The 27,215-nt window shown below is 43.4% G+C and overlaps 1 protein-coding gene across 2 annotated transcripts in view; it reads left to right on the top strand.

Annotated features, from left to right (window-relative positions):
- The window catches only part of YEATS2 (YEATS domain containing 2), a 1,667,962-nt gene that overhangs the window by 485,131 nt on the left and 1,155,616 nt on the right, over positions 1 to 27,215 (top strand). For both annotated transcript variants that reach the window (XM_069213699.1, XM_069213698.1), the window contains exon 11: positions 11,947 to 12,189. In XM_069213699.1, coding sequence (XP_069069800.1) covers positions 11,947 to 12,189 — 243 coding nt within the window. The remainder of the gene's footprint in view (positions 1 to 11,946; positions 12,190 to 27,215) is intronic.

The raw sequence follows: 27,215 nt of genomic DNA, 5'->3' as shown, positions 1-27,215 counted from the left end.
TTGGGAAGCTATAACACGTCCAGCAATTTTCGATCAATTAGTTTGATTGACAGCTCATGAAAATATTCTGTAACCAAGTTCTTGATCGGCTCACTGCCTGGATGATCGTAAACAACATCTTGAGTCCGTTCCAGGCTGGATTTAGACCAAGGACAAGCAAGATCAATCAAACTTTGTCACCTTCTAATTAACTGAAATGTAATGGATAACGGACGAGGCAACTTTGTTGATCTCCACCCCATTGTCGTCAAGGTTTCCAGAATGATTTCCACCCCATTCTCATCATGGTTTCCAGAATGAATCTATGGCAAGTGCTTTCTGATATGGGCATTCCCTCAGATCACCTATTAACTTACTGAAAGAATGGAAGTCAACAAAGGAGCTCATCAGTGATGCATTTTAGTCCCTAACTCTTTTCTCCTTTTTCCTAATGGTTGTGCTGATTTTTTTTTTTTCACTTGATTGTGAACATGATTCACATGTATTGGCTGTCCAAAAAGTACCTGCACATTACTTTGCAGATGATACCCACCTAATCTCTAAAACGCATAAGGGACTCAAGATGTGTGTTTTATTTTGTACTAGCCACAGTTTACAGGTTAATGTACAAAACTACATTTATGACATTCAATCCTTCACAATTTTTCAGGTAAAATAACAGAGTAAATGGGCTAGAGAGAGTGACAGAGTTTCATTAACTACCTCATGTGAGGTTATCGGACTCCCACCTTTGGCATGAGTACATTTTAGTAAGCCCATTTTAATGAAAAAATAGATCGTTGGCTGTGGTTAAGTTTGCCAAACATGCAACAACCTATCCTGTGTAGTCGACTCTTGAGATATATAGAACACAGTCATTCAATGCTGTTCTCTGTCTGAGAGCTATGGTGGCACTCTGTTGTGGTGCTCCTGCACAGAGTTGAGAACAATTTTCTTAGATCATTGTTAAGACTTCAGCAACACAAAAGGATGATGGACAGAGTGCTGAAACTTTTCAAACACTCGCCCCCTGTCAAAGATCTGGGTTGAATCGTTCTTTTGTGCACCATGCCCACCATACCAGCCAGACGTGAGTCCTGTTCTCACTATGCCACTAGATTCAACCTACCCTGGCTGATGAAGGGTGATACCCTGAACCCGGTCCCAGGATGCTTGTTTCCGGTCCAGGGAGGACCTGGCCTGTGAGTTCGGACTGGACTGTTCCCATGGGAAACAGGGTCAAGACTGATTTGAATATGGCTGGGTCCAAACTGGGGTGGCGTGGTGAGCAAAATAATTGATGGATTAAACCCAGATCTGTGACTGGGGGTGAATGTTTGATTGGTTCTGCATTTCATCCATCATTTGTGTTAGTTTGCTAATACTGAACTAAAGGCAGGTCAGTTGGTTTGTGACCCTATTATACATGAACAACATTATAGTTTATTAAATCAAACACAGGAGAAAGTTTAGTACAGCGTGCATTGTGTAGTTCGAGTCCTCTGATGTGATAATGGAGGGAAAGTGGAATAAAACAATAATCTAGTGTAGGAAGGTAGCCTCTTTCTAGCCTTGTTACCCCCACTTTTGGCCTGTTTGTGAGTATATGTCAGGGTGTTTTTACTTTTTTTTACTGTCTCACTGGGATCCTGATAGCCAGGGCCCAGTGCTCATAGTGAAAACCCTATGTTGTCAGTGTGTTTGATATGTGTCACTGGGATCCTGCTAGCCAGGACCCCAGTGCTCATAGGTTTGTGGCCTATATGTGTTCCCTGTGTGGTGCCTAACTGTATCACTGAGGTTCTGCTAACCAGAACCTCAGTGTTTATGCTCTCTTTGTTTTTAAAATTGTCACTGCAGGCTAGTGACTAATTTTACCAATTCTCATTGGCACACTGGAACACCCTTATAATTCCCTTGTATATGGTACCTAGGTACCCAGGGTATTGGGGTTCCAGGAGATCCCTATGGGCTGCAGCATTTCTTTTGCCACCCATAGGGAGCTTAGACAATTCTTACACAGGCCTGCCACTGCAGCCTGAGTGAAATAACGTCCACGTTATTTCACAGCCATTTTTCACTGCACATAAATAACTTATAAGTCACCTATATGTCTAACCCTCACTTGGTGAAGGTTAGGTGCAAAGTTACTTAGTGTGTGGGCACCCTGGCACTAGCCAAGGTGCCCCCACATTGTTCAGGGCAAATTCCCCGGACTTTGTGAGTGTGGGGACACCATTACACGTGTGCACTACATATAGGTCACTACCTATAGGTGTCGTCACAATGGTAACTCCGAGCATGGCCATGTAACATGTCTAGGATCATGGAATTGTCACCTCAATACCATTCTGGTATTGGGGGGACAATTCCATGCATCCCAGGATCTCTAGCACAGAACCCGGGTACTGCCAAACTTGCTTTCCAGGGTATCCACTGCAGCTACTGCTGCTGTCAACCCCTCAGCCAGGTTTCTCCCCCCCCCTGGGGCCTGGGCAGCCTGGTCCCAGGAAGGCAGAACAAATGATTTCCTCTGAGAGAGGGTGTTACACCCTCTCCCTTTGGAAATAGATGTGAAGGGCTGGGGAGGAGTAGCCTCCCCCAGCCTCCGGAAATGCTTTGATGGGCACAGATGGTGCCCATCTATGCATAAGCCAGTCTACACCGCTTCAGGGATCCCCCAGCCCTGCTCTGGCACGAAACTGGACAAGGGAAAGGGGAGTGACCACTCCCCTGACCAGTACCTCCCAGGGGAGGTGCCCAGAGCTCCTCCAGTGTGTCCCAGACCTCTGCCATCTTGGATTCAGAGGTGTTGGGGCACAATGGACAGCTATGAATGGCCAGTGCCAGCAGGTGACGTCAGAGACCACCTCTGATAGGTGCTTAACTTTCTCAGTAGCCAATACTCCTTTCTGAGCTATTTAGGGTCTCTCCTCTGGGCTATTCCTCAGATAACTAATGCAAGAGCTCACCAGAGTTCCTCTGCACTCCCCTCTTCAACTTCTGCCAAGGATCGACCGCTGACTGCTCCAGGACGCCTGCAAAACCGCACAAAGTAGCAAGACTACCAGCAACATTGTAGAGCCTCATCCTGCCGGCTTTTTCAACTGTTTCCTGGTGGTGCATGCTCTGAGGGCTGTCTGCCTTCACCCTGCACTGGAAGCCAAGAAGAAATCTCCCATGGGTCGACGGAATCTTCCCCCTGCCAACGCAGGCGCCAAACTTCTGCATCACCGGTCCTTTGGGTCCCCTCTCATCCTGACGAGCGTGGTCCCTGGAACACAGGAGCTGGGTTCAAGTGTCTCCCACAGTCCAGTGGCCCTTCTGTCCAAATTTGGTGTATGTATGTCCTTGCCTCCCCACGCCAGACAGTAATCTTGTGTACTGCGTGATCTGCAGCTGCTCGGGCTTCAGTGCACTTTTCCAAGACTTCCTTTGTGCACAGCCTAGCCCAGGTCCCCAGCACTCCGTCCTGCATTGCCCAACTTGCTGAGTTGGACTCCGACATCGTGGGACCCTCCTTTTTGACTCTGAGTCGACCTCTGTCCTCAGATCTTCTAAGTGCCTGTTCCTGTACTTCTGCGGGTGCTGCCTGCTTCTGCGGGGGCTCTCTTAGTTGCTGAGCTCCCCCGCTGTCTCCTCCTCCAAGGGGCGACATCCTGGTCCTTCCTGGTCCCCAGCAGCTACCAAAATCCTCAGCCGTGACTTTTGCAGCTAGCAAGGCTTGTTTGCTGTCTTTCTGCGTGGAAACAACTCTGCCTCCTCCAGCACGCCGTGGGACATCTTCTGACCAAAGGAGTTGTTCCTGGCACCTTCCGTTGTTGCAGAATCTTCGGCTTCTTCCACCCGGAGGCAGCCCTTTTGCACCTTCATCCGGGTTTAGTGGGCTCCTGCCCCCCCGGACACTTGCGTGACTCTTGGACTTGGTCCCCTTCCTTTACAGGTCCTCAGGTCCAGGAATCCGTCGGTACTTTTGCTCCCCTTCAGCCTCACCTTGGCCCCTCTGTGGTCCCCATAAACTTGTTGAAGTTGTGGGCGATTCACTTGGCATAGAAAGTGTTCCTCCAGTCTATCAAGGGTTAAAAGCAGGACCACCAGTATATGGTAATACAACGAACCGGGTGGAGTGAGTTCTGTGGTAGGAGGCTTTATGCCTTTGGAAGTTGCTGAATCGTCAGGGCATCTCCCTAATTATACAACAACTGGCAGGATCTTTGAACTCTAGGTTGGACAAGCTCAGTTTAAGTTGCCTAGTGGATTAGGAATGGCGGCTGTATGTAGAGGTAGCACAGGGCATCTTTCAAGAATGAGTAGAATCCTGGCTTGATCTTTTCACCCCGGCAGAGAACACGCAATGTCCAACTTTCTGTGAATTGGCATTTGCCAAACAGCTTCCACTTAGATTGGAACTCAGGCCTTCTATACACCTTCCTTCCGCTCCTGCTCAAAGTTCTGAAAAGATCAGGAAATGCCTGGCCAAAGTAATCCTAGTAGCTCCCTACTGGGCAAGGAGCGTGTGATACCCAGAAATGCATGCCCATGTACTTTTGTCCTCTGATCAGGCTACCTCTTTGGGAGCACATCCTGACGCAACAGCAGGGCAGGATACTGCACCTGAACCTGCGCAACCTGCACCTCCATGCATGGGAATTGAGAGGGTGACAATCCTCAAGTACTAGATGTCTTCGTAGACCAGCAATCCTCCACTAAAGCAAGTTATGCTGGATGCAGGGAGACATTTGTTGTCTGGTCTCCTTCTGAAATACCCAACCTCTACTGTTTGATATATTGTTGTTTTCTTTCTCAAGGCCAGGAAGGCCTTCCTGTCACAACAGTAAAGGGTTATCTTTTAGCCTTTTTGGCCTTCCTATGTTTACCTGATCCATCTTTATTTAAATCCCCCTGTTGTGATGCATTTTTTTGAATGGCTGCCCATATTTTCCCACCAACCCTAATTTGGTTCTCACCTTCCTCAGGTGTCCTCTGTTTGAACCTGTGCACAGTGTTTCTGTGCACCTACTTATGCTGAAGAAGATATTCCTCATAGTAATCATGTCAGCTCATCACATTAGTGGATTATAGGCACTCTCTATCCAGCAGCTGTACACACCACCATCTTGGACAAGCTAGTCCCCAGGACAAAAGCAGGATTTCTTCTAAAGATTGTTCACTTAGGGCAGTCTATCACTCTCCTAGCTTTCTTCTCCTTGCTTCACCTATCTAAAGAGGAAGGAAGGCTTTATCATCTTGACTGAAAGAGAACCTTGAGCTTTTACATCAATTTGTTTCAAAGAACACTGGGTGAGGGATCACCAATTTGTGAGGTTCTCTGGGCAAACAAGGGGAGAGCTGTACAGAAAACAACCATTTCCAGATGGTTTGTCTTTTGAATTAAGATCTGTTATGGACTGACTGTGAAATAGCCTCCTGAAGGGATGCATGCTCATTCCACTAGAACAAAGTGTGCTCTGTGGTTAAAAGTATCTATCAGAATGAGGTAATGTTTTTCTGGTGGATACTCAGTCTACTTGCAGATTCCTCACACTCACATTCCTCCTCATTCTGTGGTGTATACTCCTTCAGCCCATGTTAATAAAAATCAGTTATAGATGGGCGCACTGGCACATTCTGATTTCATTGGGAGTCACATCTCACAGCACAAACAGAGATCAGAAAGAAATTGATGCAAGTGTGCGAAAGGTGGCAGCCGTGCAGCAGCCCTGTTGTCACTTATTGGGTGAGTCGGACCTGACCTGGTGCCACTCGCCACTTACTGACATGTGAGGAAATTGCTGAAAAAAATAACTAGATCTAGTTTGGTGCCTAGTGGAAATTCACAAAAAGAGGTAGCTATGGTTAAATAGAGTTTCTACATGAGAGAGTGTCACAGAAGGTAAGTAACTTGTTCCTCTGGCCTTCATTTTAGAAAGCCTCTTCAACCTTTGCAAATTAATCTGTATTGTTATAAAAAAAAAGCTGAAACTAATCTGTTGTAAAAACCCTTTTTGCCTTGGTAAGACCTGAAGAAGCGTATCAGCGGTTATGATTGTCTACTCTTCACAGTGGAAATGGCGATTCTCAGAGGTTAACTGTATAGAGAATCAGGATTTTATTAATGACAAGGAGGTTCGCATTGTTCATAACCCTTTTATTCACCACTTCTGTGCAGCTCCTTTAAAGACTTATAGAACCAAATGAAGTCACAATAACAAAGAACCATAACAGGCCATATAACTCCGTAACAACAGTCCTCCTTCTCTTTTCTTTTCTCGAAATCTTCAACCTCCTTCACCTTCTTCAAATTTCCCTCGCTTGAAGGATAAGCCGTCTATCTTCTCATATGTCTAGAAAAATATAAAAACAACTTAAATAGGAAATCAACATAAGTGCTATCCCAAAACCAAAAATGTTAACACTGCTCATAATATTGTATTATTCTCTAATATTTCAGTACACATGAATCCTTAAAATCTCCCATGGGTGGAAGTGGAGGGATAATGCTAGCCTCCTTGTCTTTAATAAAATCCCGATTCTCTATACAGTAAACCTTTTTATATCAAGACAGGAGGCTAGCATTATGCATGTTTAAAGCTTGAACTGCTAAAACTGCTACATGTTCAATTGGTTTGAAATAGAATTTCCTAAACATCTCCTCACTAGACCAATCAGCTGCTTTCATAATTTCTTCTAACCTTCCAACTCCTAAGAAAGTTTTCGAAGCCATAGCTCCCCTTACAGAATGAGCTGTAAACATTTTCAAATTTATACCAGCCTCATCCATCACATTCTTCACCCATCTAGCAATCATAGCTGTAGATACCGCTCTGTATGGTTTTACATAAAAAATCAAAAGCTGATTTGTTCCTTCTGATCTAAACTAACACATTCTATTCTCATAATCTTTTATACACCTTACTATGCACAAATCTGGATGTTCATCAAACCTTGGATAAAATATATTTTCTGTAATTGTTTTGTTCTATTTCTTACCTCAAATAAAACTCCCTGTGGTTGATCAAATCTACTGATAACTCTAGAGCTTTTACATCCAACTTTAAAAAAATAAATCATACACAATAAAGTTGCAACTTTGCTTGTGAACTGTCTGTCAAAAAATTATTCAATGGCCATTTCCTAAACAAATCAGATATCAGCCTAACATCCCATAAATTAGTATATTTATTTTTTGGTGGTCTTTTCAATCTAATCCCTTTCATAATCATACATATCAATGTATTCCTCCCTATAGAAGTACCATCAACCAAACAATGTCCTGCTGCAATTGCAGATCTATAACAATTTATTGTTCTATAATGTAAACCCTTCTTAAACAATTCTACTAAGAAATTAGCTATCATAACTTCATCCGCTTCCACGGGATCCAAATTCCTTTCATACCCATACCTTCCAGGCACTCTTATACCGTCTCCTTGTTCCTGGAGCCCACAAATCATATAATAACTGAAGCATCTCCAGATAGTTCTTTGAAACGCTCATCTCTCCTGAAATCTTCCAAACCAGAAGGTTGAGCATCCCTGATTGTACCAAAGAATGTTCTTGATTGTTTACGTCCTTCAAAAGACCCTTGCATGCTTCTATTAAAATTGGATCCTCTACTACCAGCTCCATAACCGAAGGAAACCACACCTGAGTTGTCCAAAATGGTGTCACAAACACCAATTGACATTTCGGTCTCCTCACCTGCATAACTACCCTTTGAGTCATACAGATATGGCTCTCCCATTCCATGCCTGCAGATTTTCCATTCACCATTCCAATTCTCTCACTGCATCCTCTGAAACCTTTATTACATCTCCATACCATAAACCGTGTGCTAATGCAAGATGCTTGACTCTTTGGAGTGCTCTGTAATTTAGTGGCCCCTGGAAAATTGCCTGAATTGAAGATGAAAGTAAACCAATTGTCCTTGCCAATTCCTTCAAAGTAATAATATTCTTCCTCAAAACATTCTTTATCTCCCTTTTTATTAGAGAAATATTTCTCTCTTGTAATTGTAATTGAGCTTTCTCTGTATCTATCACAAACCCCAAAAATTCCATTCTTCGAGACGGTGTAAGAACTGACTTCTCCTGGTTTATTATAAAACCCAGATTGTTTAGAATACTTAAGCTCCTCCTCAAATGATCAAAAATGATAGTAAAGAACTCTCCTGACTCATAATTAAAATGTTGTCCAAATAAGTAATCAATCTCACTCCCCTTTCCCTCAGAAAACCTACTACTGATCTCATTACCTTAGTAAAACACCAAGGTGCCGAAGACAGACCAAAAGGAAGACAAGTAAATATGAACAGTTGTCCTTCCCACCTGAACTGTTAAAACGTCTGACTCTGTCTTCCCGTTAGAATCATAAAATAAGCATCCTTCAGATCTATTTTCACTGACCAATCCTGCTCCTGAAGAATATCTCTCAAATGTGTGCCCTCCATTTTGAAATTTCTGTATACGACATACATGTTTAAACTTCTAAGATGTATCACCGGTCTCCAACCTTTGTCCTTTTTTTCCCACTACAAATAATGTACTCCCAAACACTCTTTCTTTTTCTTAGTTTTACAATTGTTCCTTTTTCTAACATACCATAAATTGTATTTCACACAACCTCTTTTATCTCCTTTTGAAAACATATTTCTCTGCGTTCTAAGTCCTGATTGGAATCTCTTGAACGTCTATTATATAACCGTTTACTGTCCCCAGAACCTGGCCATCTTTTGCTATTTTCCTCCAATTGTCTACAAACATTTTAAATCTCCCTGCAACTCCTCCCAAGGAAGAACCAATTCCAGTCTGTCCTGGTTGTGATCCTGGGTTGGCAATATGGCTGCATCCACAGTCTGTTCTGCCTCTACCTCCTCTTCCTTTTTGCGGGTAGAATGAATTGGTTGAAAAACTACTCTGTTAGGATCCTCGTCTAAAACTGCTCAGGCCTCTGTAGAACGTACAGCCGAAAGATTGACCCCTTCCTACAGCCATACTATATAGATTTCCATCTCCAAATACTTTCCTCATTGATGAATGTGCCTTATCTAAGGCCGTAAAAGTATGAACATACTTGGTCAAGGCCTTTATCATTAATTCTCCAAAAAGTAGACCTTTTGTCTACTCAGATGTTTCTTTTCTTGCTAATTCTCCCAATTTTGGGCTTATCCTTAATAATATAGCCATCCTTCTCTCCACAATGAGCCCTGCGTTAGCATTCCCCAAAAAAACAAATTGCTCTTTGGCTCCATCCCCTAAACAAATTAATATCTAGATCGGTTCCTTTCACATAAGACTACCATCCCATATCAAAAATTCTCGCTAATGGCCCCAATACACCCAGGAGTCTATCCCCACACTGTTTAATGATCTTTCAAAACCCTTCCTTGGATCTCGGGCAAATTTAAATAAATATGTAATCAAATCCGGATCCAGGTTTGGAGTCATAGAATCTTACTCTCCAAATACAGGGCGTGAACATTCAGCCCTCATTACATTTCTCTCATTCCTCTCTAAAGGCTTCCTTATTTTTTGCTTTATATATTCTGCAACTTGACGCATAGGCCCCATTCCGCACTTCGCAGATGTTTTACATCAGATGGCTTAGAGCATGACCCAAAGGATCTTTAACCTCCTTTCTCTGCTCCTTCTACGTTTGATCTAGCATTGTAAATTCATCCATTTCATTATCATTACTCATATCTAGAATGTATTCATCCAACTCATCTGAATAATCCTTTCCATTGTGCCGCTTAGGACACCTGAAATTAATTTATTTTAAAATTCTGGACATTCGTTTTCATATTCCTCTTCTCGTATGCGCTTTCTTTTATTTAAACATTTTCCGCCTGACCCTTTTATCTCTGAATCTTCCTCATCCGAAAGAGACCAATATTGATCTTCCTCAACTAACCTACCTTTCTTATAAGGTTCCTTCAAAAAAAATGTAATGTTGTTTTAACTGTTTCCCCAACTTGCTTTGAAATTAATCTCCTTATCTCCTCTTCCTGAGTATCCTTGCTTGATAAAATCATTTCTTGTCATTCTTTTTTTTTTTTTAAATATACATTCTTTAATATATCTTTTAAGTTATTCTATGCCTCTTTATTTTTATTTCCTTTCTAAAACTCCTATAATGCCACTACTTTATCTTCTGTTAGTAACAAATGCGCTTGTTCCTCCTAACAGCCTTTCTTTATGTTTCTATGCCGTTGCCGAGGAATGATCGCTATGTAACACGTTTGCTCAATTGTTTATTCAATGTGGATTCCTCTTCTGACGCGTCTCACATGGATGCGCTGCACTGAGCGTACTGCACGCTCCAGCCTGACCTCACTTTCCACTGACGTGTCTCACGAAGGACACACTGCTTTCAGAGAGCTGCACGCTCCAGTCTGCCCTCACGAGGATCGCATGCTGCTCCTCGATTTGAAGCGCAATGACCCGTTATCCACAACAGATGGCTGACCGCACCATAGGATTTCTGAGTGCGCGCCCGCTCGCCAGCAAGCCGCGCAGTTAACCTTTTCTCTTGAAAAGAAGGTAAATGACTGAAAACTACTGTATTTTTTACCTTTTTTGAAACATTATACCAAAATATTTCCCACATTACACACTAATAAAAACCTGCTCCATTTCCTAAGACCCTATTGTAAATAAACTACATAATTAAACTACAAAACACCACATTTACTCAACAATTGGGTACAATACTTTTAAACTTCCTGAAACTAACAATGTTCGATCAACAACACCATTCGAACACAACAAAATATTCATAGAAAAATCCATCCTTATCTGCACAGAAGCAACAAACAGAAGAGGACTGTTGTTATGGAGTTATATCGGCTGTTATGGCATTATATGGGCTGTTATGGTTCTTTGTTATTGTGACTTCATTTGGTTATATAAGTCTTTAAAGGAGCTGCGCAGAAGTTGTGAATAAAAGGTTTATGCAAAATGCTAGCCTTCTGTCGTGACATAAAATTGCATTTTAGCTGGCTTTTCCACACTTTGTGTTGCCTTAATTAAGGCTGCTGTCCATTGTGCCGATCAACATGTCCAGAATTGACCACTTTGAGCCCATTCCTTCTGTGCTCATCTTCCTTAATGGCTCCTCAGCAAGGGTGGATCCATGTACTAACTTGCATGTTCAAAGAAAATGTACACTGATCCATTTGACAAACTGGGTAGGAGACTGAAGCTCACAGAAGGATCTTGCCAACTACGCAACTGTGATCCTATTCTGCTCGAGATTACTATTTTAAACAAAAACAGACACTGAAACAATTTTTCTTTTGCGATGACCTAGTGATTGCCACTGTTGTGCCCCTCCATGCACACTATTTCTTCTTTTAGGTCCTTTAATGAAGGAGATGAAACAACTGTCTTGCCCCCTCATTTCTCTTTCCCTCATCAGGAGTTCCAGAAACTGCTTTCAAATTGCACCTATATGAGCCATGTGCTGGTAGGAGTTTGCGTTATTAACCAGTTTGGATTACAGAATTCTGCTGACATGTTCTCTATTGGATGTGACGCATTCAGGTCTGTTGCGCATAATGTGACTTAGGGCAATTTTATAATTGTTATGATTATTAGCTCACTACTTGTATAAACAAACTTACAAATCTTGGATGAGCCCCATCAGGGTGCTGTCATCATCCTATCTATGTACCAAGAGTTTTTCTGAATGTACCTGTTTATTTATTACTGAACTAGTGTTTTAGAATGTGAGTTTTGTACATTCATCTCTACCCTGATCATTTGTGTGTGTATATATATAAAGATTACTTGTATCCTATATCATTATCTTGGCTGTTGTAATGGTAAAACACTTTTGATTTTTGTAAAGTGCTCTAACACATCAAGGTCTAGTCTTTGCTGCACACAACTATTAAAAAAAATGTTTAAGATATATTTTGTGCAATGAAAAATAAAGGCTTTCCTATTTAACCTCCGTCACTCTCAGGTTTCTTCATCAGAAGTAGAGACGAACAGCCCACCACCACTTTTCATTCTCCGCAGTCTGCTTTGGAGCATTCACCCACTAAAATAGCACCACCAAAAATCAAATTTGGGTCACATGGCAATTCTGCTTTCCAACCCATTACTGCGAGCTGTAAAATAATACCTCCGGGGCAGCTCCCCAGTGCTGCAGAATCTCCTGGAAAGTCCTTCCAGCCCATCACCATGAGCTGCAAGATTGTTTCAGGTATGTGATGTTTTATATGCTATATAACTTTCATTCAGTGTTGGTTATGTTGCCACCTAGACGAATGCTGATCTACATTGTAGTGCACCTAAAACAGGGCTCTGCTACCTCATTTCTTTGTGAATCTGAACCCAGTTTAAAAAGGAAAGCCCAGGAGCTCCTAAATTGATGGTTTGCTTAACTCACTTTTCAGCCTTTCAGCAATTACAGTTCTGCAACATCTCATTAGATTATCATAGGTATCAGTAATAATTTGAGGGGCAATGCAAGAGGAATAATGTACCTTTTCAAGATGAAAACTATGTGAAGTACACAAGGTGTACTGTCTTGTAGAGGAAAGCATAATAGCTGATAGAGACAGTTTGAAAATTGATGGAATTAGAAATCTGGGCCTTCGTGGAACTTTTGGCAACCCAAATGGTTACCAGATCCAGCTGATTGTACATCCAGTCAGGGTAGATTGCACATTTTATGTCTGCACATTAATGAACAGATAACCCTCTCTCCCTTCTTGTTTGTACGTGCTATAGTAGATAAGTTGGAAAGAGCTGATGAACAGAAGTGACAGAAAGAATGTGAATCTTTTTACTAAGATCACCCACTTCCACCTTGCACCATGATCACCCAGTTGACATGCCTTGCTTTCTTCCCTTTTCTCAGTCATTCTACACCCTTCCTTTTTTTCTTTTCATCAGATTAGTGTCTCCTCTTCCTCATCGCCTGATTAATATTACCTTCTCATCAAAGGAAATAAGTTTTGCAAAAGATACTTTTACTTGAAAACATACCTGTTCAAGTGTCCCTGTTAGTTCCTGGCCCTACCTCAATACCTCTCTTAACCATTGCCACACTGTTGCTTTTTTGTTAACCAATTACTAGGATACAGGAATCATCTTATAAAGTGAACCCCTACTTTATGCAGTATTGTCCTCTTTTTACTGCTTCCTTTCCCTCAAAGGCACTTAATTTTTTTCAAACTAATTTTGATTGGCTAAAAAAATGTCCTCAAGTAATGAATAGGCTGTCGAGAACAGTTCTCTGACCCAGAGAGAGATTTTTGGTGTGGGTGTTTTTTCTCATTGAAATTTTGTCCAGCTGTTTAGAAGTGATTTCCCACATACAAAACCCAGGTTATGAGTGGTTAAACTTAATAAACTCCTAAAATGGGATTTCAGCTGAATATCAAACCGCAGTTTGGAAAGTGCATTTTGTGGCGTCCCTTTCAAATTGTGGTTCAGTAAAAGATGCATCAATGGTTTGTGACCAGATTTGCGGTTGCAGATCATTTGAAAAGCCACTGAGTCCCAAGTTGGGATGGTAGCTTAATCTCAAAAGGGAAGGGGTTCCCTTTTGAATTAGGGTGCAATATTCAAGGGAAGTAGGCAGTGGTCCAAAGGACGATTGCCAACTCTCACTGAAATGCTTGAGAAATATACACACACATATATTTATATTATAAACATTTTCTTTAACAATATAGGACTGCTTTAAAAAAAATTAAAAAATGTTTTCATTTTTAAAAGCAGTCACGGGAATGGTGGTCCGCTTATCCTAGCAGACCATGGTCCCTGTGGCCAACAGGACTGAGTCAGAGTTGTGCACCTATTTATTGAATATTCATTAGGTAGGTCTGATGGTGCCCAGCTCCAAATCCGAGTTTGGTGAACTGACCTAGCATTACATAGGTGAGTTCACAATTTTAGATACTAGTCACAAAAAGATAGGTTACAAATTGCTACTAATTTAGGCGACTAGTATCTTGATTCATCTGGCCCCTTACCATTTCTAGAAGACTGTAAGACAAAAGAGCAACATCTCTGTAATTCTTAAGTTTCCTGTAGTGTGGAATTGTCTCTGAAGGCCTAGTGGGATTTGCTGGTGAAATCTGTATCCAGGTTGGTAATGATTATAAGTACTTTTCTAAGGACAATCTTCACACACCCCAATATTGCAGCCACCTGCCGCCATTTTAAGAAGAGGCATCCTTTGACTTTCTAGAACCGCTGGAAAGAAACATTTTTAAAAGCAGGATTTGGTGACCTGTGGTACCAGATAACCTATTTAGTCCTGATAAAGCAATGATATTCTAAAGAGAGGTGGTCTTGCCTTGGTACCTGTAGAACATGATTGGCGTGCTGTAAGGGTGGTTAGGATCTTGAAAAATAGTCGACATGCTTTAGATCAACTTTCTTCTGAATCAGTCGCATCTAGGTGTCACAAAAATGATATGATGAATGAAAAGAGTGTTTTGTTTGACTTTGCCAGCATGATGAATTTTAGGAAGGTGAATTAATGGAGTTTGAGTTGTGGGTCTTTGTGGAACATTTGGTAACCCAGTTGGGTACCAGAACCTTCCTCATTCTCTTTACCAGTTTACAAGTGTACAAAACACAAGAGGAGAGACAAAGAAAAGATCTTGCCCCTCTTTGCCACCAATAGATAGTCAAAGATTGACTTTTAACGTTCATATCTTCCTTAATTTGTGTCTATTTGCACTTCTTTAATAGAAACCATTACAACGGGCTGTGGTATTTCACTGTCTAAGTAAAGATCTAAATTGCTGATTCTGTTTTTAACTGTCTTACACTGCCACCCACAATTGTTTAAATGTCCACAGAGGAAGAGTTCAAATTCACCTAGTCCAAGGTGTCATTTCATTTCCGGTTATTACATTGGTTGTCTGTCATTTATTCATGTATTTACCTATTTATTCATTCATTTTGGGATGTATTGTCTGTACAAAATAAAATTACAATACAATCTCCATAAGTGTTTCCTGTTTCTTACCACACAAATCAACTGAAACCATAGCAAGATGCATAGCCTTGTTCTCCTAAAAGTCTTATGGACTCTTACTTAGACAAGAGACCTGCTCAGCTACGGGTCCTGTTGCATAGCAGCTTTAACTGTTTACAATTCATTATGGCTCCAAATTAATTTCTAATTACCTTGAGGACTCAAAACATTCACACACAAGACCTTGCTGAAGCAATAGGCTACATTTCTAACAAGCATTTGCAATGCAATGGGTCTCGCGTTTGCTCGAGCTATAGCAATTAGCATTGTAACCAGACTTTTCTTGCCACATAAATTGAAAATGAAAAGTAAAACAGTTTCACATAACTAACTGGACTTTTCTTGTCATATAAACTAAAAAGTACACACAAAGGGAAATAAAAGTTCACTTGCAGTGACACCTATCGGCAAAAATGCAATTATCCATGTAACAGTCAAACGTGCAATTATCTACGTAACCGGCTAAAGTGTAATTACCTATGTAACAGGATCGATGTCATGCAAAGCGCTCGACATCTGCCCAGCGACATCGCGCTGCGAAAATAGAGAAAAAGAAGTCTTGAAACCGTACGGCAAGCATGGAGCCTCGTATGTTTTCAGTACTTGGTCGCTGTGCTTGAGGAGGGCTAAACAACGGAAAAGGCATGACGTATGCATGCTTTTCACTAATGAAAGCAAGCAGATTTTAAAAGACAAGCCCACAAACCCATGAAAGAGACTGAAGTGACATGGGTGTGTTTTGAAGCCGAAAGAAAGATTACAACACGGGACGGAGCGCTTTGCGCTCGCCCCTAAAAATTACTGGTGTTATGAGATTCTCAAAAAAAAAATAAAAAAAAATTCAATACTGGATATGGTCATTCATTTATTTATTTTTGTTAATATATATGTGTTTATAATTTTTCCTTTACTATCCACATGTGCAAAATTGCAAAAGCTTTTTCCAAGACAGTCAGTCATTGCTTTCCGCAGAGCTCCCAATTTACGATCGTGAGAGCTGAACTTAAGCAAGCTGTAAGAAATGCAGGAGTTCATTGCTGTGATTCTAAAAGGTGCATCACATGTGAATACCTTTTGCAAACATCATCAGTAACTAGTTCTGTTACAAGAAAGACCTGTGGAATAAGACAGCATCTTACATGTCGCTCAGCATGTATTATTTATGTGATTCAGTGACAACGTCAAAGCTGTTAAGGACAATATGTAGGCCAAACAGTGAATGACTTCCATACATGATTCAGGAACCACAAATCAGCAATAATTACCAAGAAACTTGACCAGACTGTAGCCAATCATTTTAACCTTGTGGACCATTTACTATCAGATTTGAAGATTTTCCCTGTGGAACATGTTTTAAAGGAAGAACTACTGGACATCAGAGAACATTTCTGGATGTACTGTTTAAAATCACTGCAACCAGATGGATTGAACATTGCTGATAATGCCACTTGATTTCTGCATATCTGAAGAGTTCTCAGGACTGCATTGAATGCACATTCCAATTGGAGTCTTCAGTCATGATGCTTTTTGAAAATCCAGCAGTGCAGCCACTGAGCAAATACTCTTGTACTACCTGAGGAAGGTGGAAGCTGACATGTTGTAGTAGAAATATATTTTTGTTCTTTGGTGAGATCATCTGTTTGAGTCATTTATTTCTTGGATATGTATATATAATCTCTATCATATGTGTATATTTGATGAGCATTATTAGGGACATGAGAGGCATTTGATGAGCAATAGATAGATTTTTTGTATTAGGCATAATACTAGGCTATATTCAAAGCGTCTATTTTACTTTACACCCAGCCTATCGGCTATGAGGATGGCATTTGGTTAGGGGATGATCAGGGAAGGTTAGGCACCCTAAACTGGTTGTGGCTGTATAGGAAGCTGGGTTCTGGTTACAGTACTTCCCCACTTCTTGCCTCTATTTTGATGCTACTTTTACTGAAGAGCACTGGGCTCCTGCTAACCAAGTGCCCAGTGCCAGTGTTCCTTCTTCAAAACAAGACACCTGGTCACTTTATCCCTTGAGTCCCTAGTAAATGGTGCCCCTGGTACCTAGGGGCTGGGTACTGAAGAGTGTCCCTAAGAGTTGCAGGACAGTTTCTGCCCATCTAAGGAACCAGCCTCATGTAGAATGCCATTGGAGGCTACTTGACAAGGTGCTCCCAAAAGTGAAAACATAAGATGAGACACAGCCTGTGTGCCATGTCCTCTAAACACTGTATGTAATATTTGTAATTCACCACTACAGCAGGCCTTCTAGCCCTAAGGCAGGGTGCATTATATTACATGTATGGACGTATCAGCAAGAACTGGTATACCCATGACATGTCCTTGTCGATTCTTAAACATAAAAAGTGAACAGGAAAGCCATTTTAAGTACATGTGCTGGACACTGGTCAGTACGAGTTCCCTAGCTACATGATGGCTTCGCTGAAACTAGGGATGTTTGATATCAAAGGTTTCAGATTATTAAACCCTGCTAGTGATGGATTGATTAATACGTGTACCCAGAGGGCACCTTAGAGGTGTCCTGTGAGAGCCTACCAACTACTGGTGCTGACTAGTCATAGTCAGCCTGCCACCAAATGATGAGTTTCTGACCCCCAAGGGTGAGAGCCTTTGCTCTCTGAAGGTCGAAAACAAAGCCTGCTCTGGCAGGAGTGTTAAACAACCCTCCCAGTGGGATGAACTGCAAATCTGTGTTCCAAGGCAGAAGGCTTCAAAGAAGCCCACCACCTTTGGTATGCAGATCTGGCTTTCCTCAGAAGGTATATGCCCCCCTTCCCCTCCACCCAGAGTTGGCTCTGTATATACTATCTCAGAGTGAGAGATAGTATGCACAGAGTCCAAGGGTTCCCCTTAGAGGTTGATAGTGGCAAAATTAGATAATTCTAATGCTCTATTTTGTGGTGGTGTGGTCGAGCAGTAGGCTTATCAGAGAGTAGTGTTCAGCATTTGTTGTACACACAGGCAATAAATGAGGAACACACACTCAAAGACTTAACTCCAGGCCAGTAAGTTTTATATAGAAAAATATATTTTCTTAAGTTATTTTTAGAACCACAAGATTCAAATTTGAGGTACATAATGTCAGGTACTTCACACAGGTAAGTATAGAACTTTGGTTTAAAACAGTAGTACATCCAGTTTTGGGTAAAATGGCAAATAGCTATTTTAAAAGTGGACACTGTGCAAAAATCAACAGTTCCGGGGGGAGTTAAGTTTTGGTTAGTGTGAGAAAGTAGCCTCTTTCTAGCCTTGTTACCCCCACTTTTGGCCTGTTTGTGAGTGTATGTCAGGGTGTTTTCACTGTCTCACTGGGATCCTGCCAGCCAGGGCCCAGTGCTCATAGTGAAAACCCTATGTTTTCAGTATGTTTGTTAAGTGTCACTGGGACCCTGCTAGCCAGGACCCCAGTGCTCATAAGTTTGTGACCTATATGTATGTGTTCCTTGTGTGATGCCTAACTGTCTCACTGAGGTTCTGCTATCCAGAACCTCGGTGGTTATGCTCTCTCATTCTCTTTCCAAATTGTCACTAACAGGCAAGTGACCAATTTCACCGATTTACATTGGCATACTGGAACACCCTTATAATTCCCTAGTATATGGTACTGAGGTACCCAGGGTATTGGGGTTCCAGGAGATCCCTATGGGCTACAGCATTTCTTGTGCCACCCATAGGGAGCTCTGACAATTCTTACACAGGCCTGCCAGTGCAGCCTGAGTGAAATAACGTCCACGTTATTTCTCAGCCATTTACCACTGCACTTAAGTAATTTATAAGTCACCTATATGTCTAACCTTTACCTGGTAAAGGTTGGGTGCTAAGTTACTTAGTGTGTGGGCACCCTGGCACTAGCCAAGGTGCTCCCACATTGTTCAGGGCAAATTCCCCGGACTTTGTGAGTGCGGGGACACCATTACACGCATGCACTATACATATGTCACGACATATGTATAGCGTCACAATGGTAACTCCGAACATGGCCATGTAACATATCTAAGATCATGGAATTGTCACCCCAATGCCATTCTGGCATTGGGGAGACAATTCCATGATCCCCAGAGTCTCTAGCTCAGACCCGGGTACTGCCAAACTACCTTTCCCGGGGTTTCACTGCAGCTGCTGCTGCTGCCAACCCCTCAGACAGGTTTCTGCCCTCCTGGGGTCCAGCCAGGCCTGGCCCAGGAAGGCAGAACAAAGGACTTCCTCAGAGAGAGGGTGTTACACCCTCTCCCTTTGGAAAAAGGTGTCAGGGCTGGGGAGGAGTAGCCTCCCCCAGCCTCTGGAAATGCTTTGATGGGCACAGATGGTGCCCATCTCTGCATAAGCCAGTCTGCACAGGTTCAGGGATCCCTCAGCCCTGCTATGGCACAAAACTGGACAAAGGAAAGGGGAGTGACCACTCCCCTGACCTGCACCTCCCCTGGGAGGTGCCCAGAGCTCCTCCAGTGTGCTCCAGACCTCTGCCATTTTGGAAACAGGTGCTGCTGGCACACTGGACTGCTCTGGGTGGCCAGTGCCAGCAGGTGACGTCAGAGACTCCTTCTGATAGGCTCCTTCAGGTGTTGCTAGCCTATCCTCTCTCCTAGGTAGCCAAACCTCCTTTTCTGGCTATTTAGGGTCTCTGCTTTGGGGAATTCCTTAGATAACGAATGCAAGAGCTCATCAGAGTTCCTCTGCATCTCTCTCTTCACCTTCTGCCAAGGAATCGACTGCTGACCGCGCTGGAAGCCTGCAAAACTGCAACAAAGTTGCAACAACAACTACTGCGACCTTGTAACGCTGATCCTGCCGCCTTCTCGACTGTTTTCCTGGTGGTGCATGCTGTGGGGGTAGTCTGCCTCCTCTCTGCATTAGAAGCTCCGAAGAAATCTCCCGTGGGTCGACGGAATCTTCCCCCTGCAACCTCAGGCACCAAAGAACTGCATCAACGGTCCTCTGGGTCTCCTCTCAGCATGACGAGCGAGGTCCCGTGAACTCAGCAACTCTGTCCAAGTGACTCCCACAGTCCAGTGACTCTTCAGTCCCAGTTTGGTGGAGGTAAGTCCTTGCCTCCCCACGCTAGACTGCATTGCTGGGAACCGCGTGTTTTGCAGCTACTCCGGCTCCTGTGCACTCTTCCAGGAATTCCTTTGTGCACAGCCAAGCCTGGGTCCACGGCACTCTAACCTGCATTGCACAACCTCCTGAGTTGTCCTCCGGCATCGTGGGACTCTCTTGTGCAACTTCGGGTGAGCACCGATTCACTCCACTTCATAGTGCCTGTTCCGGCACTTCTCTGGGTGCTGCTTGCTTCTGAGTGGGCTCTTTGTCTTGCTGGACGCCCTCTCTGTCTCCTCACGCAATTGGCGACATCCTGGTCCCTCCTGGGCCACAGCAGCATCCAAAAACCCTAACCGCGACCCTTGCAGGTAGCAAGGCTTGTTTGCGGTCTTTCTGCGGTAAAACACTTCTGCACGACTCTTAACGATGTGGGACATCCATCCTCCAAAGGGGAAGTTTCTAGCCCTTGTCGTTCTTGCAGAATCCATAGCTTCTACCATCCGGTGGCAGCTTCTTTGCACCCACAGCTGGCATTTCCTGGGCATCTGCCCACTCCCAACTTGATCGTGACTTTTGGACTTGGTCCCCTTGTTCCACAGGTACTCTCGTCTGGAAATCCATTGTTGTTGTATTGCTGGTGTTGGTCTTCCTTGCAGAATTCCCCTATCATGACTTCTGTGCTCTTTGGGGAACTTAGGTGCAATTTGCACCCACTTTTCAGGGTCTTGGGGTGGGCTATTTTTCTAACACTCACTGTTTTCTTACAGTCCCAGCTACACTCTACAAGGTCACATAGGTTTGGGGTCCATTCGTGGTTCGCATTCCACTTCTAGAGTATATGGTTTGTGTTGCCCCTATCCCTATGTGCCCCCATTGCATTCTATTGTGACTATACATTGTTTGCACTGTTTTCTATTGCTATTACTGCATATTTTGGTATTGTGTACATATATCTTGTGTATATTTGCTATCCTCATACTGAGGGTACTCACTGAGATACTTTTGGCATATTGTCATAAAAATAAAGTACCTTTATTTTTAGTATATCTGTGTATTGTGTTTTCTTATGATATTGTGCAAATGACACTAGAGGTACTGTAGGAGCTTCACTCGTCTCCTAGTTCAGCCTAAGCTGCTCTGCTAAGCTACCTTTTCTATCAGCCTAAGCTGCTAGACACCCCTCTACACTAATAAGGGATGCCTGGTGCAAGGTGTAAGTACCCCTTGGTACTCACTACAAGCCAGTCCAGCCTCCTACAGTTAGTTTCTCAGGTAAGTAAAGCACTTACACAGACAGTCTCCTGGGCATAGGCAGCTCACTGTTGGGGGTTCAAGGCAACCCCAAAGCCACAGCACCAGCAACACAGGGCCGGTCAGGTGCAGAGGTCAAAGGAGGGCCAAAAACAAATAGGCGCCAATGGAGAACAGGTGTACTCCGGTTCCAGTCTGTTAGCAGGTAAGTACCTGTGTCCTCGGGGAGCAGACCAGGGGGTTTTTGTAGAGCACTGGGGGGGACGCACACAGACACACAAAACACACCCTCAGTGGTACAGGGGCGGCCGGGTGCAGTGCAATGGAGCTGGAGTTCGTAAAGGCACCTCTGCTCATGCAGGGGTGCCCTCACACACAGGGACCTACACCCTGCCCTCTGGGCTAGGAGGGCCTATAATAGGGGTGACTTACAGTGACCTGGTGCAGTGACCTGTGGTGAAAGGGTGCGTGCACCTTTTCACACAGGCTGCAATGGCAGGCCTGCAGACACATTTTGCATGGGCTCCCTCCCATGTGTGGCACAATACATAATGCAGCCCATGGGGTACCCCTGGTGCCATAATACCCTGGGTACCTAAGTACCATATACTAGAGACTTATATGGGGGCACCAGTATGCCAATTGTGGAGTGTACAAAAGTCCTAGGCAACCAAATTTAGAGGGAGAGAGCACAGTCACTGGGGTCTGGGTTAGCAGGATCCCATTCAAAACAGTCTAAGCTCACTGATAGCAGGCAAAAAGTGGGGGTAACCATGCGAAAAAGAGGGTACTTTACTACAGTCCAGACATTATAAAGGTGTAATTTCAACAGCAACGTCGACTGGCCCTTCGACAATACAACCTACCATTCTTATTACAGCAAGGAAATACCAGATCCTATCCTTCCAGAACATACCTATGCCTGTAAGGTTTTTTCCTCTTTCACCTACACACTTATAGGTCTTGATGAGTCTGAGAATCAAGGTCCTTTAGCCCTGCCTGCAGTCCCACACAACTTAATGCGAAGTATTAGAACAATGATGATTATTTAGAGGGAGAATTTTCATTCCAGGATCAACCACATGCTTCAAAATTTAGATCTATTGAAGCTTTTGTGGAGCAGTACTCTTAAGTTGCGTACGATGATCAAGAGCATTATCAGGCGCCAATGATGTAGGTTCCCACAGATTTAGTTACGGATCTCCATCAAACCTTCACAGACTATTACAATAGTTCCCAAAGTTAGGTGGCCCACCCAGAACAGTACCACTTGTTATCAGTGCACACTGGATATTTATTTGGATGATGATAAGCCAGAAAAAGGTGAGCTAACACAATACACACCTCCTGATACTGCAGCTGAATGGCATGATTATGTGGCACCGCTCTGCCCCAACTATTCCCCCAGATGGTAGCTCCCTTCCTGTTGACGTTGGAGGGTTTGATGCTCTTTTGGAGAGAACGTCCAAGAGGTTTGATATCCTCATGATGAAGAAGCCAGATATGGTGCTGCTCTTGCACCATGTTTAGATAAAAAATGCAAGGGTCCAGATGATTTTCAGCCTTGCTTCATCAGGCACCTGAGACCAGATTCTGAGGTCATGCAGGCTGCCCAGAGACTCTCTAGAAACTCTTCCACACCTTGTTCTGCTACACCTAGAAAGAGGGTGTACTCTTGGATAATGCAGGAAAAAGATTTTCCTCAGTGGCTTCCACCAACTGGCCATATTGGGGAGATTAGACAAGTAGATATGGTCTGACCAGGGATCTTAGCTGGAGTTTCTACCAGAGGACATGAGAAACAAAGCAAGAGACATTATACAAGAGGGGGAAAGAAAATCTTCTAAAATAATTGACGAAGCAATGGGTGGTGCATCACTGGTTTTCTTCAGCTAGCCGGAGCAGCAAATTTGAGGATGGAGTGATGGTTCAAAGCAACACCTTGCAGAATCAGAAGTACAGGCCAAAATATTAGATATGCTGCACTATGGACAGGCTCTCTTTGGAAAGCAGTTCGGTGACTCCATAGGTCAGATGTAGAAATGGGGAGATTTTTGAGGGCTCTGCAGCAGTACCAATTTGAGTCATTTCATGGTGCTAGGAGGATGGGCTAGTTCTCTTCCAGAGGGAACTTTCAGTCTTACTTGTACAAACTTCAGTTCCAATCCCAACAGGCTACCGCTATCAGTGCTCCCAACAGGAATAGAGACTGTCATGACCGTTGCCTACTTAGGGTCAGCTACAATCAGTGGCAAAACTCATCAAGGCATCAGTGATGTCTTTCTGGCATCAGTGTACTTCGTTGCCCCCATAGAGGGAGGGCTGAAGAGTCTCCAATACTAAGACAACTGGGAACCTATTACCACAGATCGTTGGGGGATAGATCTAACACAGAATGGGCAAACGCTACAATTTGTTTGAAACCACTGCAAAATCCACCTCGCAAGAGGTTGGATACATTTCTTTGTCTTTTGAAATTGGAGGTTCATTCTCTTTTCCAGAAAGAAGCCATAGAGTAGATCCCTTACGTCCACTGGAACACAGGATACTAGTCTGGTCTCTTCCTTATCAAAGAAATATCAGGAGAGTGAAAACAAATTCTCAGTTTACAGCAACTTAACAAAAACTGAAAAAAACAGACTTTTGGAATATTGTAATCCAGGACATTCTCCAGTTACTAGACCATGAGGATTTTATGACATCCCTAGATCTTCAAGATACTTATTTTCAAATTCACATCCATTGAAAATATCTAAGGTTTGAGGTGGCCGGATGCCTTTAACAGGTTCTACCCTTTGACCTCAAATCTGCTGTCCGGATATTTACCAAACGCAAGGCCCCAGTCGCAGCTTACCTGAGAATGAATTGGCATCAGATTTTCCCATACCTGATTGACAGATTTATTAAGGGTCCTTCATCCTTACCTACAAGGGAATCCACAAGAGCCTTCCTTCTGTTGTTAAGGGATCTAGGTCTGATATTAAAGAAGAAAACAATCACATCTTACCTTGAACCCAGCAGAAAGATAACTTTCCTGAGGCCCAATCAAGACAAAGTTTTTTTGCAAGGCCTTCACTACAAGAGAAATAATACTGAGACTAACCAACATTCCCTCTTGAAATATTTTTTAGTACAACTGTCAAATTGTTTCTGGGAATTATGTCCTCCTGAATTCACCTAATTCCCCACTGTTGCTTCTGCATGAACTCTTTTCAAGAGGAAATAGACAAAGAGCGGACTCAAAGATGGAGATCTTTTAAAGACATCGTTCAGATCACCCCCTCACAAATTAAATTGGGTAAGCCTTAATGGACATAGGAAGACCGTATCTTAAGTCTAACATTTCTCAACTCTCCACCACAATTCATAATGACCACAGATTCATCCCCCAAGAGACTAAGTTCCACCTCAATCTTCTAGCGCTAACCACTGTTGCCTTAGGACTTCAGTTGTTTCTTCCAAGAATAAAATACTCTTCTCTGCTAGTCCATACAGACAACACAACAGTGATGTACTATCTGGACAAGCAAGGAGCTAGTCATGTCCATTGGCCATGTAAGCCCCAAAAATATGGAGTTGCATTCTTCAACACCAGATTGCAACTGAAGGTGGACATGTTCCTGGAATAAATAGCCCATGTGCAAACACGCTCAGCAGAACATTAAGAAGTTCTACGAGTAGGAATTGCACCAACATTGATCAGTGGTCATTATTGAAAGCTTAGGAATTTCAAATCTAGATTTATTTGCAGCATATCTAATTTGCAAACTTCAATTCTACAACAGCAGATACCCAGAGGAACAGTTGTGGGTAAGTGCCTTCCAGATTATCTGAAGAGCAGTTTTCACTTATGCATTTCCCTTTTTTTCACCCAGACTACTGAGCAAAATTAATAGAAAGCTTTGTTGCATTATCCCCATTGTTCCAGAATGACCAAGGTATTATTGGTACACAGAGCTACTTCTCCCGTCGAAACATCAGCATATTCAACTCAAGACACTGTTGGGTCCATTAACAATAAACAAGTGGCAAATTCTTCATCCAATACCCATCTCTCAATTTTTCAGCTTGGGTCCTAAATACAATGAGTTCCATCCCTTAAGTATTTCAGAGGATTGCAGAAAGATCTTAGCATGAACCAGAGCTGAAACAACTAATGCAAACTATTAAGCTAAATGGACTTGTTTCTCTATGTTGTGCTGTGAGACTAAGATTCAATACTGGAGTAAAAAAAAGAAGTATTGATATATTTCATAGATTCAAGTGACCCTCTCTCCTCCCCAAAAGGCGCTTACTGCTATTAATACCTAATTTTTTATTTTACATGTGTGTGGAGAGAAATCTGAGGTAAAGTGGTGTAGGAAAGTGCCACTGTTGCCATGGTTACCCCTCCCCCCTCTATACACACACACACACTTTTTGCCTAGTGTTGATGCCAACTTTGAAAGTGTGCTGTGATGCTGCTAATCAGGCCCCAGCACCAGTGTTCTTTCCCTAAAACTGTATCTTTGTTTCCACAATTGGCAGAGCCCTGGCACACAGATAAGTCCCTTGTAAAAGGTACCCATAGTACCAAGGGCCCTGTGGCCAGGGAAGGTCTCTAAGGGCTGCAGCATGTATTATGCCACCCTAGGGGACCCCTCACTCAGCCCATGCACACTGCCTTTCAGCTTGTGTATGCTGGTGGGGAGAAAAAGACTAAGTCGACATGGCACCCCTCTCAGGGTTCCATGCTCACAACCCACTGCCTGTGGCAAAGGTAAGTCACCCCTCTAGCAGGCCTTACAGCTGTAAGGCAGGGTGCACTATACCACAGGTGAGGGCATAGTTGCATGAGCATTATGCCCCTTCTGTGTCTAAGTCCATTCTTGGGCATTTTAAGTGCAGTGTAGCCATATTGAGTATATGGTCTGGGAGTTTGTCATTATAAACTCCGAAGCACCATAATGGCTTCACTGAATAAGGGGAAGTTTGGTATCAAACCTCTCAGCACAATAAACCCACACGGATGCCAGTGTGGAATTTATTAAAAAATTCACACAGAGGACTCTTAGAGATGCCCCATGTACGTTCACCCAGTTGCTAGTATAGGACTGACCGGTCTGTGCCAGCCTGCCACTTTCAGCTAAGTTTCTGACCACATGGGGTGAGTGCCTTTGTGCACTCTGTGGTGAGAAACAAAGCCTGTCCTGGGTGAAGGTGCTTCACACCTCCTAACAACTGGTGGTGAGCCTCAGAGTCTCAAGCCTCGGGTTACAGTGTCCCACGGCACTCAAGCTAGTGGAGATGCCCATCCCCGGACAAAGCCCCATTTTTGGTGGCAAGTCCGGGGGGAAATAAGGGAGAAGAGGGATGATTGTCCACTGCATCCAGGACTACCCCTAAGGTGTCCAGAGCTGAGGTGACCTCCTCCCTGCAGAATCCTCCATCTTGGTTTGGAGGACAGGGACCAGTAGGGATAGGAATGTGCTCCCCTCCCCAAAGGGAGTGGGCACAAGGAGGGTGTAGCCACCCTCAGGGGCAGTAGCCATTGGCGACTACCCTCTGATCCCTAAAGCCCCTAAACCTAGGATTTAAGGGCCTCCATGAACCCAGCTCACCAGATTCCTGGCGACCTACAAGAAGAAGAAGGGCTGCTAAGCTGAAACCCCCAGCAGAGAAGAAGGAAGATGACAACTGCTTTTGTCCCGGCCCTACCGGCCTGCTTCCTGCTTTCAGAATCTGCAAAACTACTAGAGACACGTCCAGCTGGCCCAGCGACCTCTGCCAACTCCAGAGGACTGCCCTGCACCCAAAAGGACCAAGAACTCCTAAGGACAGCAGCTCTGTCTGAAGAAACCTACAACTAAGGACTCCCAACTCACTTCAGATGCACGAGTCCTGACCCCTATGCACCCGACGTCCACGGCCTGTGTCTGGGT

Source organism: Pleurodeles waltl, chromosome 11, assembly GCF_031143425.1.
Source record: "Pleurodeles waltl isolate 20211129_DDA chromosome 11, aPleWal1.hap1.20221129, whole genome shotgun sequence".
NCBI classification, from domain to species: domain Eukaryota; kingdom Metazoa; phylum Chordata; class Amphibia; order Caudata; family Salamandridae; genus Pleurodeles; species Pleurodeles waltl.
The sequence above is the reverse complement of the archived record's forward strand: the minus strand, read 5'-3'. Positions and strand labels throughout refer to the sequence as shown.